Below are 16,714 nucleotides of genomic sequence, written 5' to 3'. Positions count from 1 at the left end.
GTTCTAATGATCATCACCGCTGTCAAAATATGAGTGCTTTTAGATACTTTCTAGATTCCCTCTCTAGCCACCCACATATTCCATTACATAAGAGCCTAGAGAATGGAACACAGCATATTTTATTCATCCTTTTAAGTACTGGATGCATAGAGAGGCCCAGAAAATGAAAACTATTTCAGAGTTTATACTAAGGCACTTTGAGAGCGGATCTCCAGACACAGTTTGAAACTGCAGAACAGGGAGTGTGGCTCTTACCATCAGAGGTCCAAAATCCAATCCAAGACGTCCCCCATCAGCCTTCAAGCTGAAATTAATTCCAGTACATTAATGACCAATGTAAGAGACTTAGTGCCTGCCTCTGTACCAGCACTACCAAACAACAGTCAGTCAGTACCAGAAAGCTTGACTTTTGGGGTTCGGCAGTCCTTGTATGGGGCCAAGCATGAGGCCATAAATTAATATTTGGAATTAAGGATTATTCAGATCCATTTGGGGAAGAGGATTTTTATGGCTCAGATCTGCATTTGCAGCAATGTCTAATTACCCAAGAATATATGTGATGGGGAAATTCAGAAAAACAGTAATTTGGGTAATGAAAGACTTCAGGGCTGCTCAGTAACTAAAATAAGCTCATGATACACAGTAGCTAGTTTTGAAGTTCTTAATCGTTTCACTGTAACTGAGATATAAATATAGGAAACATGAAGTACATATGAAATAATATTCATCTTCACTTGGCATTTATGAGGGGAATATTCTCTCCTAAAGATTTAGGGAGAAGCTGTGCAAACTACTGCAAAATTCACATGTACAGAAGAAAATTACTGAAGATAAGTAACTTTTAGAAAAAAACTTGTATTTTATTAGCCATTGTATGCTTTTTTAGATGTGGAGGCTGGTAGCTAGTAACAGTGATTAACAGTTTATCAAGAAAGCAATTGTTACTATTTAAGTTTTTACATTACAGTGCACTGTGGGCACCTGCTTCAGTTCAACTCTGAAAATATATACTGACTGAGGCACCCTCAAGCGGTAGACGTCGTTACAGCAGCTACAACACCGTACACAGAGCTTCCGTTAACAATAAAGCAAATTGAATTCTATCTCAAGAGCTAATAATCTACGGAAAGGTTTTCCTTACATTTGCAGCAGATACGTGAAAACCATAGGGAAACTGAAACAGGACATTGATCAGAATGCATTGTACAATAAATACGCAATTTTTAAAACAAAAGTGAAAAAGTAAACGGTTAAGAATTTCACCTACAGAAAAAAAAAAAAGAAAATTATTTCCATTACAATAAAGACATTACTTGCACATACTTTTATATTAAAAAAAAAAGTTTTCATTTCCTGGTACACAAAACTAGCTAGGAATTTTTCACTGTAATTAGTTTTAACAGTAACTTCAGATGACTCTGTAAAGCATGATCACACTAAATAACATCTTGAATCGTCCCCGCCACCCCTCCTTATGTGACTATGCAGCCCTTTTATTGAAAAGGTGGGTGGCTCTTAAAAGAGCCTTTGGGTCGAGCAGGTCTGGCACGGGCTGCAGAGGCAGCTTACTTGGAGCTGGTGTACTTGGTGACCGCCTTGGTGCCCTCGGAGACGGCGTGCTTGGCCAGCTCGCCGGGCAGCAGGAGCCGCACGGCCGTCTGGATCTCCCGCGAGGTGATGGTCGAGCGCTTGTTGTAGTGCGCCAGGCGCGACGCCTCGCCGGCGATGCGCTCGAAGATGTCGTTGACGAAGGAGTTCATGATGCCCATGGCCTTGGACGAGATGCCCGTGTCGGGGTGCACCTGCTTCAGCACCTTGTACACGTAGATCGAGTAGCTCTCCTTGCGGGCTCTCTTTCTTTTCTTGTCGCCCTTCTTCTGCGTCTTGGTGACGGCTTTCTTGGAGCCCTTCTTGGGCGCGGGCGCGGACTTGGCCGGTTCGGGCATTGCTCGCGGCAGGACCGTCTCACAGAGCGACTTCCACCCAGCTGACAACAGAAAGACGAACGTGGGGGGAAGCGCCCGCGGGCCATTTATTTATAGCTCCCCTATGCAAATGAGCAGCATTCCTTCTGCCTCCTGTCATTGGTCAGTGTGCGGCCTCGCGTCATCCCTCCTCTAGAGCCGTCTTTTATTGGTCCGAATTGGATTCGGCCCCTCATTGGCTGCCCGGCGAAGCCCTACGTGCCAGCCTATCAGCGCGGGGGCTCCGGGCCATAGCGGGGGTGTAGCCAAGGGCCCCTGGCTGCGCGCTGCTTTCTGCCGCTGGCTGCTGAGCGGAGCGGCTCGGAGCGATGTCTGGGCGCGGGAAACAGGGCGGGAAGGCGCGGGCCAAGGCCAAGTCGCGCTCGTCGCGGGCCGGGCTGCAGTTCCCCGTGGGCCGCGTGCACCGGCTGCTGCGCAAGGGCAACTACGCGGAGCGGGTGGGCGCCGGCGCCCCGGTGTACCTGGCGGCCGTGCTGGAGTACCTGACGGCCGAGATCCTGGAGCTGGCGGGCAACGCGGCCCGCGACAACAAGAAGACGCGCATCATCCCCCGCCACCTGCAGCTGGCCATCCGCAACGACGAGGAGCTCAACAAGCTGCTGGGCAAGGTCACCATCGCGCAGGGCGGGGTGCTGCCCAACATCCAGGCCGTGCTGCTGCCCAAGAAGACCGACAGCCACAAGGCCAAGGCCAAGTGAACGTAACGGAAAAGCTGCACGTTGTAGTGCCTGGAGACGATAATCCAAAGGCTCTTTTCAGAGCCACCCACAAAATCATAAAAGAGCTCAGTAATCCATAATACAGTTATGCAGTTGCATGAATTACTCGACCCGTGCTGTTGTTTTTTTTTCATACGTTTATTATCGGTATTTTTGTTTGGGCCATAGTAGCAACGCTTTCCATGTTTTCGTTAACAAAGTCGTGCCATAACGTTCTCCCGAAACAAGTTCTTCCCGGGACGAGACAGAATACGTTTAGTTCTTAAACCGGAGAAAACGAGAACAACCCATTTCGGTGTCAGGTCCCGCCTCCATCCCGTCCCCCTTCCGCGTTTTCCTTCCTTACGAGCGGCAGCAGCCGCCGCACCAGCCGCGATCTGCTCCGGGGAAGCGCGCGGGGAGGGGGAAGGGGGCAGCGGGTTGGGCTCGGCGCTGGCCAATCCTTGGTCAGGGCGGGCTTTTCCAATACCTAAAGCTGCTTTTCTTTCTCAAAGGGGACAAAAGGAATTGGAGAGCTCAGGGCTGTTTTCGGGGCGGTAAGAAAAGCCTCCCCTCCTCCCCCCGTAGCACACAGAAGCATTTAAGGAGGCATTTTAAGAAATAATACAATACAGTAGACATGGCTCAGTAGTAGCGTGCCTGGCAAATCCATTACTTTTGTTACAAAATATATACTTAAAAAAGTTACATCCGATTTTTATCAAATCATTATAAAACATTTCGTCATGGCAGTCAAACCAATTACTTGGCAAAAGATGTAAAAGTCTACACTTCCCTAAAGCCGCCGCGCTATACCATGCTCATTAGGGTTCACTTCAGAAATCGCAGGGGAAAAAGACAATTGACCTCTGACGACTTACGAATTTCTGGATCCTTGCTGCAGGTGACTGACGACTTCGGTGCCTCAGCTCCTTTAGGGAAAGTGTGGGTGGCTCTTAAAAGAGCCGTTGGATAACAAAATATGTACAGCAGGACTCTTCTAGGATATTTTACTTCTTCTTGGGCGCCGCCTTCTTTGCCTTGGCTGCTTTGGGCTTGGCTGCCTTGGGCTTGGCAGCTTTGGGCTTCACCGCCTTCGCCTTGGCCGGGCTCTTCGCTGCCTTCTTGGGGCGGCCAGCCTTGGCGGCCTTCTTGGGGCTCTTGGCAGCCTTCTTGGTGGCAGCAGCCGCCGGCTTCTTGGCTTTCTTGGGGCTCTTCTTCACCGCCGGCTTCTTGGGCTTCTTGGCGGCGCTGGCTGGCTTCTTGGCCGCCGGCTTCTTGGGCTTGGCCGCGGCCGCCCGCTTCTTGGGCGCCTTCTCCTTCACCTCGCCGGGCTTCTTGCTGAGGCGGAAGGAGCCGGAGGCGCCGGTGCCCTTGGTCTGCACCAGGGTGCCCTTGCCGACGAGGCTCTTGAGCCCCAGCTTGATGCGGCTGTTGTTCTTCTCCACGTCGTATCCACCGGCGGCCAGCGCCTTCTTGAGCGCGGCGAGGGAGAGCCCCTTGCGCTCCTTGGAGGCGGCCACGGCCTTGGTGATCAGCTCGGTGACGCTGGGGCCCGCGGGCTTGCGCGCCTTGGAGCCGCCCGCCGCCTTCTTCGGCTTCTTGCCGGCGGCCTTGGCGCCGGGCGCGGGCGCATCGGGAGCGGCGGCGGGAGCGGTCTCGGACATCGCGGCGGCGTCCTCTGCGGAGCAGGCGAACACAATTGGGCTGGCGTGGGTCAGATGCTCGTATTTTTAGAGAGGAGCCGCGCGGTGATTGGTGCGTTGCAGAGCCCGCCCCGCTGCACGGCCGGGGAGCCCTTCGGTGTGCTCGATTTGTGTTTCTTTGGACTAACAAAAGTGTATTTTCCTCGGAATTTCTGCCACCAAATCGCCCCATCTCCCCGGGGAGGGAGGAGAAGACCAGGTACTTGCGTTCGGGAGAGTTTCCAGCCGCGGACACGCGCCCTGAGATAAAGGAGAAGCCAGAAATCCCGTGTGCTGCTGCTGGAGAGACCTCACAAGAGAGAAACTTTTGTTTTTCATTGCAAATTAAAAATTTCCTTTAAACGTAAATGTCACGGCAACGGCTATGTCTGATTCTTTAGAGGGTTTTCTTGTGGTCCAAACCGAAATCTGCCGATTTAAAGCTATTTTGACTGTTTAAATTGATTTTGAAGAGGAGGAAGTAACACAGACTCCTCTTTCAGCTCTGAATATGGATTAAGAACCGGTTCCTTTGACCATGTGTTTTACCTCCTAAAACGCTAAAGTCTATTGAAATAGTGTCTCATACTACCTCCTATTGCACTTATTATACAGCCATAAGCAATTTGTTAATGTTTGGAAATCTATGAACATGTAGTTGTTTTATTTTGTCTTCCTGGAATTTCACTAGAAGGGAGGCAAACTTACCCTGCTGCCTTGTGCTTTTTTTCCTTTGTTTGTTTTCCATATGAATCTCTGCACTAATTATTAAGTAGATCAAGATTTTTTTTTCATGTTGCATTTCTATTTCAAGTAACTCAATACCCTACGTTACAAAACAGCAGCTTTCTAACAGAAAGCAATCTCCTAAACTTCTGGTTATTTTTACTGATATTACTTTTGTGTCTCTAGTAATTTAAGATGTGGAGGACCTAACGTAGCAGTTATGTAGTTAGGTTCTTACTGCCCAGAAAGCATTATCTTGTTGTGTATTTTCTGTAATAGCTGGAAAATTTAAAACCACGTTACTTTTTTTTTTCTGTACCTCTCACACAGTGTATGCAGACAAAGGTTTCAATAAAGCCAATGCTGAATCTTCTTGCCTCTCAAAAAAAAAAAAAAGAAAAAAGAAAAGAAAAAAAAAGCCCACCTAATTCTTTCTTATGCATTTTACAGTCATAGAAACGAGGAACTGCTTTCCTGACAAGAACTCATTGTGATAACCTGGGTTTCAATTAGGGGAGTGGTAGGCCATAGTTCACTCCTAAAGAACCAGGAAGAATTCAATCAATATTGATATCTGGTTGAAGATCGTGTAATCTGCTGAAAACAGGATGGAGTTCTGGAATAATACTATTGAATCTGTACCTGATTATAAAGAAGTATATTATCCGTTGCCTTTTAATAGTTATTTAAGAATCACACAAATATTACACTTTAACCTAGCTTTCTCATTTTCTTTGATATCACCAGATACAGCACATAATGTAAACACAATTTATGCAGATATTGGCAACCAAAATTTCAAATTGTATGAATGCTTAGCTTTAGATAAGTGTAATTCTATTTCCACCTCATTTTGTTTTTAATTTACAGCTGCTGTTTTGTCAATACTAAACATGTATACAACATGAAAACATTACTTTTCTGTTAAATTAGGTTTCATTGATTACAAAACTGTAAACCAAATACTATAAAGAGAAACAAAGCAACCTGCATCCTAGAAGACAAAACTAGAAGGAAAAAGATTGCAGGAAAAGTGCACCTGAGCTCTGTAATGTTACAAGAGGAAGGTGATAGAAGGAGGTATCTCATTGGAGCCTTCTGGATCTTGTTTGTAAAAATTATGCAGCACAAGATAAGCATATGAGAATGAAATATATCAGAGTGAATGTGGATATTGAAGACATACCTCCATGAGTTACCAAAATTTAAGTAAAATAAGAATTTTTGTTAGCTCATTTTCTACCTGTGCTCATAAACCAATGAATGAGATGTTTCAGTGACTTGATTACATAGGGCAATATCTAGCAGGGCTTGGAGATGACATTTAACAGCCACCAAGAGACTTCACGGCACATCAAGACAGAAGAAAGGTGTAGATCACGTATGACGTGTCCACAGCATGAAAACTGTTCCTGCCCAATCTTGTTATTTTGAACTCATATGCATTAACTTCAGTAACCTTCACTGAAGAAGATTTAAATACTGCACCCCTCAGTTGTGGCTTCACAAGGTGTTGTTTTGTGTTTATTAGGGGCTGAAATTGAAGTGGCTAAGATGGTCACTGTCCCAGTTGTCTGCCTAGCTTTTCTCCCAGCACTTGCTACCCTTTCCCTTTCCCAGCAGGGCCAGCTAATAATATGGGTAGCAGCTTCTGATCTACAACAGTTACAGCTTGCCACCTTAAAAGAAACTGAAGTAACTTCAGAAATTTCATGACACAGGGATAACACTAGGTTCTGCTCTTTCTTTTCTAGTGTCTCTGCAGCAAAGGTGGAAAATAACTTCAGCAACACAGAACTGATGTTTGGAACACATCTTCTGTATGTGAAAGAAATACATGCAGGACCAATATTTTGGAAAGTTATAACGCATTTTGCAGTTTGAAAAAGTGTTTGCTCCACAGTCGGAACAGACAGATAAGAAGGAATGGAGAAAGGTAATCAGGCAATTAAAAAAGGTGGTGAAGGATTCTAAAGAAAACAGGAATCACAGTTTCACCTCTATGTGAGCAAATGAGAAAAAGGAAAAAAAAAATTTATGCATGTTAGGCATTTTAGGCATATTTTGTTATAGAAAGACCTCAACAAGAAGGCCCTACCTAAACTCTTGCCTGCAGTTTGGTTTTCCCAATGAGGAGAGTGGAGGGAGGTAGACTCCCTCATTCATTAGAAAAGGAGGAGAATGACATCAGGATCACCAGAGATGCCTTTGAAGAGATCATCACTGTAATATCTGCTATATCTGAATGACTTCAATTCTTCTCACCTCATGGGCAGCCCAGCAGGCCACACTACATCACAAACCTGTACATGATTGCAATCTGAGCACTACAAATCACTTCCCTTCAGATGCCCAGCTCTGTCCAACTTTTGCATTTTTCTATTAAGACCTCTTGGTGTAAGCAAGGAGACACGAACTACAGCCAAGAGATGGTGCAGCACGTGAGAACTATCAGACATTCCCATCTCCAGTTTAGGACCTGCCAGTACTTAGGACCTGCCAGTACTTGTTCCTCAGAAAATGATCTTTGGGTTATATTTAGATATGTGTGCAATAATGCAGGGGAACATGGCAGTTGTTCTCAAGGAATTTGGTTAGGAGGCATTAGCATGAGAGCTAGCCATGCAAACATGGTTCATGGGCTACTCTACCAGCTGTAGGAGAGTCCTGTGATGGATCTTTCTTAGACAGCTGGAGAAAGTACAGTGGGTATGCCCGAACAGCACAGCCCCTTCCTTTCCTCCAAGCAACAATTTCCAGCGATTTAGTTGAGGGTCTTTACGCTGTGCGCTGCACTCCTGTGTACATGTTCCCCAGGAATGAGGTGTAAATACTCCCTGCAACCGTGATTACACTCATATTACAATGTTACACCCATGTCTTACTTGCCCTCAGTGACTTCATCCTTTATCCGAGTTACAAATGTAATAACTCTTGTGATCCAACCAGCCAGCACAGTTTAACAGCTTTTTAACCCTTTGATAAGCAATTTTAAAGTAGTACCTACCAAACTACAAACTCATTGCAGTTCTGCAAGTCTTTGCCTGCATAATACCAATGTTGCTGCCGATGCTGTTGTTAAGACTCCCAGGTGTAATGAGGCCATGCTGGGCTTTTTAAGCCAGCATAGGGCTAAGCATCTGTAGTGGGCAGGACAAGTAGGGTAGGGCAGTGGGTGACTGTCTCTGTAGACTCAGCTTCCTGGAATGTTGCACACTCCTCCCTGTACTCTTGGTTAAGGGATGGGGCACTTATTGAGGCCTCCCTGAATCATTGCTATGCCGTGTCATTTTGGAACTGAAAACCTAGTCCTTAACCTGGATATGGCAATAGAGGAACAGGGAAGGATGCCCTTCTTGGTGTTGTCTGTAGGGGAAGGGAAAATAAGCAACAAAAATTTGGAGGTCAAAACCTTCCCCTGGAGCAAGGGAGAAAAAAGATGCACTTTGCTCCATACCATACAGGAGCCTCCACTGTTGACTGGGTTAAAATATTTTTACTTTTCTCACACTCCAGCAAAGAAAAGGTCCTCATTGTCAGTCAGCTATCAAAGAACAGTATTATTCATGTCTTAAAGAACTTTGGTCTTCCAAAACTAAAGTAAGGCATTTGACAGATGAACTTCTGGACCACCCTGGCATGCTTTGAATGTAGTCACCAGCCAGAGATCAAGAATGTCAGGCCCTGAGGCAATCTATCTGTGATAGGTAAGAAACATTAACAGAAGCTCAACCATCCATGGCTCCCCAAAGAACTCCTTTCCACCCAAATTGATGGTGCTTTTCTTCTACCCTCATTTAATAACAGTGAATGTCACCAAGAAAGTGGGCTACCACATTGTCCTTTCAAAGCAGTGTCTCCATCAGCACGGAGGCCTGACTGCTCAGACCAGTGAGCAGCCCACACAGAGCAATGCTGAGCAGCCTGCTCTTACTCCCCACAACCCCTTGGCAATTCTGCACCCTTTCTGCTCTCCACCCTTTCCTACTTGTGTGTCAGTGCTCCCCGTGAATGCTGCTAAGAGCAGCACTGGTGCTTGCAGGGAACAATACGGTCAATCTACATGCTCCCCTACCTCTAGTTAGAGCTATGTTTGACATTTCTCAGGGGACAAAGTGACTTTGGGCTGGTACATGCATACAGAGCAGGTCCACAGTTCACCATCTCCTTGATGGGTAACACCCCAGGTGCTGATGAGACAAGACTCAAGGTAGATTTGGGTTGAAACCCAACAACCACCCCTTTTTTTGTCACACAGGCAGTGACAGTGGTACCCAAATACCATGTAGGCTAGGCACGTGCCATCACTGAGAGCCAAAGTGTTTTGTCATACACCTTGTGAAGTTGCTCTTGCTAAGGGATGCTGCCTTGCCAGTTTTACTGAGCTGTGGGGGTGAAACAGGTCCTTGCTCCAGATAGGGCTGTTTATGCCATCATTCTAGAGCAGGAGTATCACAAAGTTGCATTAGGTTGGCAGCGATGTAGGCTGGCTGCCTTCCTGTAGAAGACAGCAAAGGAAGTTTTGAAGAGGTATTCAATGTTGTGCTGTAGCTTATGTTTTTTATAGCACATGCTTTGTAGCTGTGCAAGCTAAGTGCTAGTGCCAGAGAGGCACTGTCCCCGGTTAGGAGGTCACCCAGACTGCCAGGGACAGTGGTAGGGCTGGCTGGTGCCCCTGTCTTCCCACAACAAACAAGTGAGGGCAGTCACTCAGCACTCCTGCTATCAGACAGCTAGGAAGCCAGGAATTTGGCTTCACAGGCTGATGAGTGAGATATGTGTGTACAGTGTGGGCACATTCAAGAAGTAGTCCTGGCATTCTATTATTTCATGTATTTTGCCTGCAACTTGCCATGTGTATGCTAGTCTGAGGAAGTAGTTAAGTAGTTAAGTGTATTAAAGTCTAAACCTTGGCCTTCCTGATACAGATTTTTTTTTTTTACATACTGAAAATGTAATGAATCTTTTGTTGATTTGTACATGAAATAAAGAGCAGAATAACAAGCTTAACTAGTGTGTTGTTTGAATTTAGAAGTCTGTAACACCTTCCATTTAACTATAAGGTTTAAAGACCAGGAACCAAAGCCAGCATTGAGCAGCTATGGGCAGGGATGAGCCTCTGTCCAGCTCTATAGAGTCAGCAAGTAAAGAGAAACCAGGTGGGTTTTGGGGTTTGTGGATTTACCCAAACTGCAATAGGAGGCCCTTACAAGGAAGGAAACTTCATAGGCCCCATAATCCAAGTCTGTTGATAAAAGGGCCTGCTCATTATTTGAGTAATTCTAACACCAAATGTCTAGATTTAATGCATATTCACATAAATAAGCATCTTCTGGTGGGAGGGGGGCAGGAAGAGAGAGAAAGAAAAAATGGAAACAAACAAACAAAAAAAAACAGTGTAGGATAAACAGTTGTACCAAAACCTAAGTGGAGACAAAGGTGTAATCTCTGCTTGTTCTTTAATTAATTCTTTAGAAGAAAAGAGGCTTTGGCATGCTTGGGTGCATGGAAAGGCTTTCAAGGTTTACTGCTGTCAGCCACATCACTGTACAAGGCCAGAATTATTTGTTTGCTTTTAACACTAAGGAAAAGGTAAAGGATTCTTGTACTTAAAAAATATTACTTTTTAGGTTTTTCTGTTTTTATTTTACAACATGTGCTTATTCTCATAACATAGTGATTCTTGAAAATGATTTTAGCTCTTTTTTGTAACTTCCTTCCCACTGAGGTGACAGGACCACCTGGTTATGGCCTCTTCAGTGATGAGGGAGACATTTGCTCATGCTCAGATAAGGTCAGGGACACATAAGATGTAACTCTGGGAGGGGGCAGAGGAGGAATACAAGGTGTAGTAGTAGAACTTGATTCTGCAGTTAGGGAATCCTGGATCCTGAGCAGGGAGAAATGAATGAGCAATATGAATGGGGCAGCCTTGAGATTCCCCTGCCCTTTGTAATGGATTCTAGATAGCGACTTGTTATCATAACACTGCAAGAACTGAGTCATTCACAAAAAACTGTCTTGTGGGCCAATATCCCATCTGTGACAGAGGCCAGTTAAATTAAAAAATGAAAAATAAAAAATAAAAAAGAGTATAAGGACACTATCTTACCAAAATGATCCCTTAGCTCCTAATGATTTGTAGGCCAGAGGCACCCTGAGTCAGAGGGGATGTCTTTGAACTGGAGAGCCCTGAATGGATTTTTTATCCGGTGTTTATTGACTTTCTCTGTATACAGCATCTCTCGTTTCTCTTGCTTTAGGATATGATTTAGCATGACAAACAATAAGAGGCTGAGAAACAGGGACATTGAAAGTGAGTGCGGGAGATGAGGAAACAGTTGATGGACATGTATACTAAGTGGGGTTTATCCATTTCATTGAGGAGAATCTTGTTTATATGCAGTTAAGTGACTTGTCTGTGTGTGTTTGCAAAAAGCTGGAAAACATACTTTCTATGGTGCAGATGAAGCAGGACAAAGTGGCAACCAGAACAGTGGGAGAGCTGAACACCCTTTCTTGTGGCTGAGGAGAGGTGAAGAGAGTATGTCTATAGGGGAGGGAACGACAAGTAATTTGAAAGGACAGAGGAAAAAATCAGAAGCCTTCAAGGCCAGGCAGAGAGATTCCTGTATAAAATATCTGAGCTGAAAGATGCTGGGAAAGAATGACCTCATTGTTATATTTTTAGATCCCATCACTTGCACAGACCTTCCCTCCTGGAGTCACCAGGACTGAGGCAGAACCAATGCCAATGCCAGCGAGAGAAAGGCTTGTCAGAGTTCCCAGAGCCTTTCATCTTGACAGGCTTTCCTCTGTCTCTGGATAATGAGGTGTGTATCAGGATTGTAGTCACACTCTCCATACTGGAATTATGCAAATCTTACAGCCCCAGAGGGCTTCGAGCTACTGAAAGGAGCCCTACAATTACAGACAGCAGAAACTAAGGTATGGCTTTAACTGTTGTGATGACTGATTTTCAGTCGTGAGGTTGTGTCACAGCAACGAAGACATATTACATGAAAAAAAAAAAAAAAATACCTATCCACTCAGAATGATGTCAGATCTTTGCAGTCGTGGAGGTACATATGCACATAGCTGAAGTAGCCACTTTTGTTGTGCGTTTGATGTGCATGACTAATTTTCATCCAATTAGTAGCAGTGATCTAGATGGATGTATAATCCTTTTTAAGCGTGACCAGGATATTTGTGACTTAATCTTAAACAACACTCCAGACACAGGAGAGAAAAAAAGGATCAACTCCAGCTCCGTGCTGATAAAGCTCATCATGGACTCGACAGCGATACCACAGTCTGAGAGTCAGGCATAGCCAGTTTCTACAACAAGGTGTACACTTTTCTCTGACCTGAGGTGAAAGCATAGAAGTGGCTTTCTTAACGCCTTGTAGCACAAAGCAGATGCTAGCATAAGGCCATGGAGGTGACCCATCACACCTTACATTTAGCAGCCAGTTCTCAGCACTACCATTGAGTTCTTGCAACGTGACCTCAGAAGTACTGAGACATGGTTCACATCTTAGCAACAGCAGTCGTCAGCAACACACACACAAGTTGCTTGTTTCAAAAAGTGGCTAACATGGGTCTTTGACTAATTCATGGTTGTGCTGAGGTGAGCTAAGAATTTCTTTCCCCATCTGGAAATTGCTTCTATCTCTTATTTGTGCTTAAGTTAGTTCTCAGGCTCATGTGTATCAAACTGATGTAGCATAGTCACTTATATAAGGAAATGGGTTATCTATGATGAAGGCAAATATCTTGGAATGAATGACAAAAGGCTTTCTTGAACTTACAGCAATGGACTGGGGGAAAATGGCTTTCCTACAGTTGCCTAGTGCAGCATGCAGGGTGTTTTGAATGCAATAATTCAGAGAAGTTATCGCCTGGAGACACAGTGGCCCAGTGGGAGGTGACCTCCCAGCTTCTGCTCTTAAGAGCAGTCCCCAAGAGTCGTGTAAACGTGACCGAAACAAGCCACTGGAAGTGGCCATGATAATCCTAAAGTCATGGGTGCTCCAGGGGATATTGGGAGACATGCTGCGTGCATTATCCCAGCCACAAACTTTATTACATGCTACATTCATTTATGAATTGAGGAGACTGTAGGACTGGATTTAGAGATTTGCAGGGACACCAAAAACAAACTTCCCAGTGAGTAGCATGCATAGTAAGCATGTACCCAAATTAGTGGACAGGTATTTTATGCTAGAAAACTGTATCTGCTTATTATACTTACTAACAAATACATGATCTGTGTAGGTGAAGTTCAAAGTTTTGGTTCCAGGTACATGAAAACAGATTGATTTCACACAATTGATTGCCACTCATGTACTCCTTGGCTTACCAAGTACCCTGTGTGTCAAACAGGCCACTTAACAACAAATAAGAGAAAATTATAATCTATTATACTATTCACAAGGAACAACACAGGCAGATATTTGCTGAAAAGTTGCTGATCGTGCAACTACAAAATCCTTTAAAGTAAATACTTCATCATTAATTTACCTAGAAAAATTAGTAGTTTTGGCAATATATGACATGGGAAACAACTCCTGGAGATTTTATCAGCGAAGTATGAAATCAGACTTCAAACATAATTTCACACAAAGGCAATATGTCATTGGTTCAAGATTAGATTGCCCCAAAAGTACACTGGGTTGGCCTCTTTATAGCTTCATTTGCATTTTACTTAGAAATGTAAATAATGGGATAAAATATTTACAATAATATTATTACCATAGATCATAACTTGCAAACTCTAAATAAAGGAGTCCCTAGTGAAAAAATAATAATGAGAAAGCTAAAAAATGTTTGAAGATAATCAGATGTCTGAAATAAACTGTGTACTGTATTCCCGTAAACAGTAGCAGAAATCATCTGGATGTTTAGGTAGAAAAAAGGAAAAGGAAAAGGAAAAAAAGAAAGAAAAAGAAAGAAAAACTCTCGATAATATGAAGCCTCCAAACTGATTTCAAAACCTGCTGTTCTCAATGACATGCCCAGACATCACCTTACCGCTAGTGCTTTTATATAGGAAAGCATGAGAAATTAATATCTGCGTTTTGTAAAAGTGTTGGCTGTCTCTAAGTGCCAATGATGACAGCTATCCCCAAACAACAATAAAAAATACTAATTTATTGAAAAATAAATAAATTAATAAGAATTTAAAATAGTATCGGAGAAGTGTATGCAGTCGCGCCCCGCCCCGGAGCGAAAGAAGGCCGGAGCGCCGCCGCCCCGCCCGGAGCCGCCGGGGCTTGGGGGGGCGCGGCCGAGGCGGGGCCGGGGCCGGGGCCGGGGCCGGGGCCGCGGCGGGGCCGGGGAGGTGCCCGAGAGCGGCGGCGGAGGGCGAAGGCCCCGCCCCGCCCGCAGGAGGGGACGCGTCGCCGGCACCGCCCCCGCCTCGCGCCCGCCCCTGCTTCCAACCAGGTCGGACCCCGCGCTATAAAGGGCGCGGCGCGGCAGCGGGCCGCTCACAGCTCGGCTCAGGCAGCAGCGGCAGCGCCATGTCCGGCAGAGGCAAGGGCGGGAAGGGGCTCGGCAAGGGGGGCGCCAAGCGGCACCGCAAGGTGCTGCGCGACAACATCCAGGGCATCACCAAGCCGGCCATCCGGCGCCTGGCGCGGCGCGGCGGCGTCAAGCGCATCTCGGGGCTCATCTACGAGGAGACGCGCGGCGTGCTCAAGGTGTTCCTGGAGAACGTGATCCGCGACGCCGTCACCTACACCGAGCACGCCAAGCGCAAGACGGTCACGGCCATGGACGTGGTCTACGCCCTCAAGCGCCAGGGACGCACCCTCTACGGCTTCGGCGGCTAAAGCGCGCAGGCAGCTCTCGGACCCTCTCGACACACCCCAAAGGCTCTTTTAAGAGCCGCCCACCTTGTCCTCAGAAAGAGCTGTGTCGCCCTTACCGGCTTTTGTGAACCTTTAGCTGTGCAGAATTCTGTTCGATTTTCTTGTCACTCATCCCACCGATGTTTTGGTGCCTAGCACCGGATCGGTTTGTCGCGGTGCTTGAGGCTGTTACTTTGCAGTGCTGTTACGTTGTTACCCTTCCCACTTCCTTTGCTGCCCCTTGCTTTTAGCAGCCATTTTCAGGAGACCCCGGCTGGGCCGCTTGTTAACTGAGAGCGCTGTACGGGCCGGTGGCTCTTCTGAGGGAGGCACCCACCCGCCCCTACTAAGAACAAGCCTGCAAAGTGCTGGGGGGCGAACTCCAACTCTCCCACAGCTGTAGCCGCGTCCGGAAAAGCCGCGAGCGAAGGGGCCCCGAGCCCCTGGCTCTAGCGACCAAGGTGGGGGGGGTGGAGGTATCTGCCTTGTCAAGCGCCATGAGGGCGCAGGGGAACCGGTTCTTTCCTCCCATTGACTCTACAGCCCACAGAGGAAAAAGCGCAGCGACCACGCGCGCTGGGCTCGCTTCAGCATGCAGAGTCCGGCAGCCGCGGGGCCGGGCCGTGACTCCCGCAGCGAGTGGGTTGAGCGCCCTCGCCCTTTGAAAAGCCCGCGGGGGGCAGCCACAGGCTCCAGCCCCTCTTGCACCCCGGGCGGCTCAACTCGAGCCCGGCTCGCCGGAGCTGGTGGTGCCTGGGCTCAGAGCGCTGCTCCGGGAGGCAAGTGCGGGGCCCACGAGGAACGGCCGGGGCTGCTCGGCCGCAGACGAGCTCGCCCATGTGGAGCCTGGGCCCGGGTGCAGGGGAAGTGTCCCACACACTTCTAGCCAGAAGGGCGAGTTCCCTCTCCCCCTCTCCCTCCTCTACCCCTTCAGCTGGAGCGTCTCAAGCTCTTTCTCGAGGCTGTGGGTGGCTCTGAAAAGAGCCTTTGGGTTTTACTGGTCTGCCCCGGGCCTGTCTCCGGGACCTCTTTACTTGCTCTTCGCCTTGTGGCTTTCGGTCTTCTTGGGCAGCAGCACGGCCTGGATGTTGGGCAGCACCCCGCCCTGCGCGATGGTGACCTTGCCCAGCAGCTTGTTGAGCTCCTCGTCGTTGCGGATGGCCAGCTGCAGGTGGCGGGGGATGATGCGCGTCTTCTTGTTGTCGCGGGCCGCGTTGCCCGCCAGCTCCAGGATCTCGGCCGTCAGGTACTCCAGCACGGCCGCCAGGTACACCGGGGCGCCGGCGCCCACCCGCTCCGCGTAGTTGCCCTTGCGCAGCAGCCGGTGCACGCGGCCCACGGGGAACTGCAGCCCGGCCCGCGACGAGCGCGACTTGGCCTTGGCCCGCGCCTTCCCGCCCTGCTTCCCGCGCCCAGACATCGCCGATCGCTCCCTGCACGCACACGCCTGACCAACCGCCCTCTGCGGGTGAATTACCCGCGCCCTGCGGCCCGCCCTTATATCGCTTCCCTTTGCGCGGCCCGCGCCTCCTGATAGGCCGCGGCGCTCCCGGGGAGCGCGCAGCCAATGGCCGAGCGAATCTCGCCCTGACCAATCGCGGTCGGAGCTCGGCCGCTGAGGCGGGGGGGGGATGAAGGGAGGGAAAGGCAGAGCCGGGGGGGCTTGGGGGGGAATACGGCGGGGGGGGGGGGGGGGGGGGGATGGTGTCTGGCAGACGAAACGCGGTAAACTTCAATCGAATCGACAAAGATTCAATGACTTTAAA

General features: G+C 47.7%; 5 protein-coding genes across 5 annotated transcripts; 2 read left to right on the top strand and 3 right to left on the bottom strand.

Moving 5' to 3' along the window:
• Positions 1–839: 839 nt before the first annotated feature.
• On the bottom strand, positions 840–2,019 carry LOC310892916 (histone H2B 7-like). Its single transcript, XM_083821184.1, has one exon. It carries the CDS (start codon positions 1,944–1,946, stop codon positions 1,566–1,568), a length of 381 nt encoding a protein of 126 aa, XP_083677310.1. The 5' UTR covers positions 1,947–2,019; the 3' UTR covers positions 840–1,565.
• Positions 2,020–2,247: 228 nt separating this feature from the next.
• Positions 2,248–2,805, top strand: LOC310892913 (histone H2A-IV). Its single transcript, XM_083821181.1, has one exon. The coding sequence runs from the start codon at positions 2,294–2,296 to the stop codon at positions 2,681–2,683; it is 390 nt and encodes a 129-aa protein (XP_083677307.1). The 5' UTR covers positions 2,248–2,293; the 3' UTR covers positions 2,684–2,805.
• Positions 2,806–2,823: 18 nt separating this feature from the next.
• LOC310892908 (histone H1.01-like) lies at positions 2,824–4,350 on the bottom strand (the record flags this gene model as incomplete). Its single annotated transcript, XM_083821176.1, has 2 exons — positions 2,824–3,191; positions 3,565–4,350. The coding sequence occupies one exon, from the start codon at positions 4,348–4,350 to the stop codon at positions 3,694–3,696; it is 657 nt and encodes a 218-aa protein (XP_083677302.1). The 3' UTR covers positions 2,824–3,191; positions 3,565–3,693.
• A 10,226-nt stretch (positions 4,351–14,576) lies between these two features.
• On the top strand, positions 14,577–14,989 carry LOC310902915 (histone H4). Its single transcript, XM_083845204.1, has one exon. The coding sequence runs from the start codon at positions 14,619–14,621 to the stop codon at positions 14,928–14,930; it is 312 nt and encodes a 103-aa protein (XP_083701330.1). The 5' UTR covers positions 14,577–14,618; the 3' UTR covers positions 14,931–14,989.
• Positions 14,809–16,429, bottom strand: LOC310902911 (histone H2A type 2-C). The gene has a single exon (XM_083845167.1). It carries the CDS (start codon positions 16,366–16,368, stop codon positions 15,979–15,981), a length of 390 nt encoding a protein of 129 aa, XP_083701293.1. The 5' UTR covers positions 16,369–16,429; the 3' UTR covers positions 14,809–15,978.
• Positions 16,430–16,714: the final 285 nt, after the last annotated feature.

Source organism: Anser anser, assembly GCF_964211835.1.
Source record: "Anser anser genome assembly, chromosome: 1".
In the NCBI taxonomy this organism is placed as follows: domain Eukaryota; kingdom Metazoa; phylum Chordata; class Aves; order Anseriformes; family Anatidae; genus Anser; species Anser anser.
Note: the sequence above shows the minus strand (reverse complement) of the source record. Positions and strands in the feature narration are given on the sequence as shown.

Excerpts from the sequence above, each read along its gene's own strand:
- LOC310902911 (XM_083845167.1), bottom strand. The coding sequence starts at position 16,368 with ATGTCTGGGCGCGGGAAGCAGGGCGGGAAGGCGCGGGCCAAGGCCAAG.
- LOC310902915 (XM_083845204.1), top strand. The coding sequence starts at position 14,619 with ATGTCCGGCAGAGGCAAGGGCGGGAAGGGGCTCGGCAAGGGGGGCGCC.
- LOC310892913 (XM_083821181.1), top strand. The coding sequence starts at position 2,294 with ATGTCTGGGCGCGGGAAACAGGGCGGGAAGGCGCGGGCCAAGGCCAAG.
- LOC310892916 (XM_083821184.1), bottom strand. The coding sequence starts at position 1,946 with ATGCCCGAACCGGCCAAGTCCGCGCCCGCGCCCAAGAAGGGCTCCAAG.